The sequence below is a fragment of the Cynara cardunculus genome (genome assembly GCF_001531365.2).
Source record: "Cynara cardunculus var. scolymus isolate 2C chromosome LG 3, CcrdV1, whole genome shotgun sequence".
Lineage (NCBI taxonomy): Eukaryota > Viridiplantae > Streptophyta > Magnoliopsida > Asterales > Asteraceae > Cynara > Cynara cardunculus.
In genome coordinates this window covers 36,897,977-36,901,804 of record NC_037530.1, presented here as the reverse complement: position 1 = coordinate 36,901,804, position 3,828 = coordinate 36,897,977, and the positions used below count along the sequence as shown (strand labels likewise).

The window sequence follows — 3,828 nt, the reverse complement described above, 5'->3', positions numbered from 1 at the left end:
ATCATTTGTTTTACAGATAGTCTGAAGTCATCGTATTTGAACCTTCATAGCCACAAGAAGATTTTTATTCCTCCTTGGATTTGAACCTGAAACCTCCTGATACTTTTGATATTTGGAGTCAAACTCAAACCAAAGCGCCACCATTGTGATCAAATACGGGTTTTTTTGAATAGAAAGTTGGTATCTTTTGGAAAGAAAAATTCAAGTAATTGAAACTTAATTTAATGTACATGAGTTATGCTTTATTTTAGTGTTGAGTGTTTGATTATGGACGTAAACCCATTTTGGTATTTTGTAATTTGTATGAATTAAAAAGTATGGAGAAAAATACAAAGGAGAAGCTGATTTAAAGTTTAATATAATTATAATAAATAATAAATAGTAAATAATAAATGAAAATGGGAGGGCTATATATCTCTATCTTGACCATAATAATATCTGTAAGCAGAAAGCCAGCTTCCTCTTCTCTTCCTCTCAACTTGCACCTTCCTCCCTATCTATATATTCTTCTCACTTTCTTCTCATTCAGCTCAGCTGCCTTCCTCCTTCTCCAATCTCCAATCTCCAATCTGCAACTACAAACTACAACTTCAATCTGCCATGGAATACACAAGCTTGGTTGATACTTCTTTGGATCTTAATTCCAATCCTTCTCACTTCCTCTCTCTAGTTCCGGTAAGTATCCACATATACATACACTTCTATCTATCTACCTACTACATATATACATACATATATATATATGTATGTATGTATATAAACGCACACACACACACATGGGTTTGTGTTTAGTTTGCAGGGTTTAATTTCTTGATTTTGACTCACAGAAACAAGAAGTCCAAAGCAACTTCATTGAGCTTGGATTGAAGATGCCAACTCATGTTAATGATAAGGTAAACACCATTATAATTCCCTCTCTCTTTCTCTTTATATATATATATATATATAAATATATGTATATGTATATGTATATGTATAAGTAATAACTAGGGTTTTAACTTATGGGATTTTTTTATGATGAGCAGGCAGCTGACGGTTTGGTGGAGGAGCTGAATAGGGTGAGTGCAGAAAACAAGAAGCTTACTGAGATGTTAACTGTCATGTGTGAGAACTACAATGCTTTGCAAAACCATTTGGCTGATTATATGAGCAAGAATCCAGCACCATCAGACAGCAACAACAACAACAACAACAACAACTCCAGGAAGCGAAAACCCGAAACCCTCACTAACAACAACAACATAATTGAGAGAGGGAATTCTGAAAGCAGTTCTAGTGATGAAGATTCTTGCAAGAAACCTAGACAACAAGATCAACAACACATCAAGGCCAAGATTTCTAGGGTCTGTGTTCGCACCGAAGCCTCCGATACCGGCCTCGTAAGTCCTCTAGCTAACCACTAAACTAATTGTTTCTAGAATCTTTGCATCCTAACATCTGGGATGATATGATGTGAAGTTTCTAGATATGATTGAATGATCATGTCTAGAAACGCAAAATTCTAGCTAGAATTATTCGGGTTTCTGATCACATTAAGACGTTGACATGTGCTTGATGAATCCATCTTAAGAAAGAAACAAGAAACCACTTTAAATTATTAAAGGATGTTAATTAATCCTAATAGTATTTGCCAAAAAAATCTAAACGTATATATGTTTCCTCAGTTGGTGAAGGATGGATATCAATGGCGGAAATATGGGCAAAAGGTCACAAGAGACAACCCTTCTCCTAGAGCTTATTTCAAATGCTCCCATGCTCCAAGTTGCCCAGTCAAAAAGAAGGTGAGAAACCATTGCCAAATTGATCATGTTTTGATTCATTATTATATATATATATATATATGGATTTCGTGTTGTTTCTGATTTCATGTTGTTTGGATTAGGTTCAAAGAAGTGTTGAGGATCAATCAATCTTGGTGGCAACTTATGAAGGAGAACACAACCATCCAAACCAATCGAAACAGGAGCAGGCAAACTCAGGGTTGAGCCGAACAGTTGCGACGGCCACGCTGGGTTCAGTTCCATGCTCGGCCTCACTGGGGTCATCGGGACCAACTATCACCCTGGACTTGACAAACCCACCAAAACCACCCACTAACCCTTCAGAAGAAGCCAAGGTTGGGGGTAACCGGAGAGTTGACACACCCGAGTTTCAACAGTTTTTGGTAGATCAAATGGCATCATCATTGACAAAAGATCCCAGCTTCAAAGCAGCATTAGCAGCGGCAATTTCGGGAAGAATCGTTCAACAAAACCAATCTCAGAAGTGGTAGCAGCCATCAGCCATCAGCCATTGATGATGATGATGAGATCATGGATGATGTAGATACCACATGGTTAAATTAAAGAAAAAGAGAACAAGTGATAGTGGTAGGAAGCTTCGAGTTCTGTATAATGAGATTAGGAAGGAAAAAGTGGTGGTGGGTGGTTGGGTGATTGATTGGTTGGTTTGCTTCCAATTTTTAATGGGTAGGAAAAATATATACCCACATGAGATTCAAACCAACAAATACTTGAATTGTTGATATAAAGTTAAAATATATATTAGATTTTTTATTCCTCTTTCTTTCAGTTCATTCTTGATTGATTTAACCAATCATCGACCTTCCCAACTCTTGTCTGTGTGGTCCAATCTCATATTCAAGAAAGACAAATTAATTTTCACATGCCATCTCTTTCCAAATAAATACCATGGACGGAGAAAGCCATGAGATAAAACAGTGATTACGAAGCCCCGATTCTTAACTGGGGGACACCAAAGGACTCTATCCTTCCATCCCTAACACGTTGTCGTAAACAAGAGCGTAAATTACAATAATAAATATATATCGTTCCAATCCCACGTCTGGTTTAAAGAAAGTTTGGAATTCAATTCCCGAGATTTTAGTAAAATCCTACAAATATTGGATATAAAAATCCCATATTTCTATTACGTAGTTGGTAGTTTACGAGATTTCATAGGATGTGTTGGTAATGATAAAAACATTCGTTTTATAGTAACCAATTAATAGAAGGTAATTTTGAATCCTTCCATTAATTAAATCTAAATCTCTTGAAAACATCTCATAAAAACAAATTCTCCATTTTTTTCTTCTAAAGTATATAATATTTATATACGACAAATAGAACAAATAAACTCATACACCATTCTCATATTTGATAAAATTTGAACCCTTGACCTTTTAGAAGACCAAAAAGAACAAAAATCATTTGGTAAATGCTCATTTTTTAGCTAGAACCCTACTTTGGTAGGGCAAAAAATTAGAACAAAACATGGCGATTGTGTTCAAAAGTAAGGAACTAAAATAAAAGTAATTGGGTATGGTGGCATGAACAAGAGTGGATGCTTAATTCGTATGTTGATTGGTAGGTAGCCTTTTTGTTTTCCATAATGCTGCACTAGAAAATAGCTACTTCCCTTTTTACCCTTACTAATCAACGTGTTCAATTTGCATATTTAATGTCGATTCATGTCTAATATAGTATTTATCTCTTCAACAAGAAAAAATTAAAAGATGACGTCATATCTTTTCAACAAGGTATATCTTGCCATATGTTCCATGTTATGCCAAAAAAATCATATTATTAGTTTTGTAAACAAACACATGCCATTTGGGAGTTTAGATTTTTTATACATTGTTTGACAAATATAAACTAACTTATTTTTTAAGGACATATTTGGATAATCATAAGTTTACTTATTGAAATGTTAGTTGGAGTAACATCTTATGAGTTTTTTTTAGCATTTTTTTCAATTATAACCTTGATTAATAATACTAATTGTTGTTAATTATAAATAAATATTAATCACTGATAGAAATTAATTATT

At 34.4% G+C, this 3,828-nt stretch overlaps 1 protein-coding gene across 1 annotated transcript; it reads left to right on the top strand.

Annotated features, from left to right (window-relative positions):
- The first annotated feature begins 446 nt into the window (after positions 1 to 446).
- LOC112509288 (probable WRKY transcription factor 40) lies at positions 447 to 2,568 on the top strand. The gene is made up of 5 exons (XM_025114162.1): positions 447 to 675; positions 828 to 893; positions 1,026 to 1,379; positions 1,665 to 1,781; positions 1,883 to 2,568. The coding sequence occupies exons 1-5, from the start codon at positions 601 to 603 to the stop codon at positions 2,270 to 2,272; spliced, it is 1,002 nt and encodes a 333-aa protein (XP_024969930.1). The 5' UTR covers positions 447 to 600; the 3' UTR covers positions 2,273 to 2,568.
- The last annotated feature ends 1,260 nt before the right edge of the window (positions 2,569 to 3,828 follow it).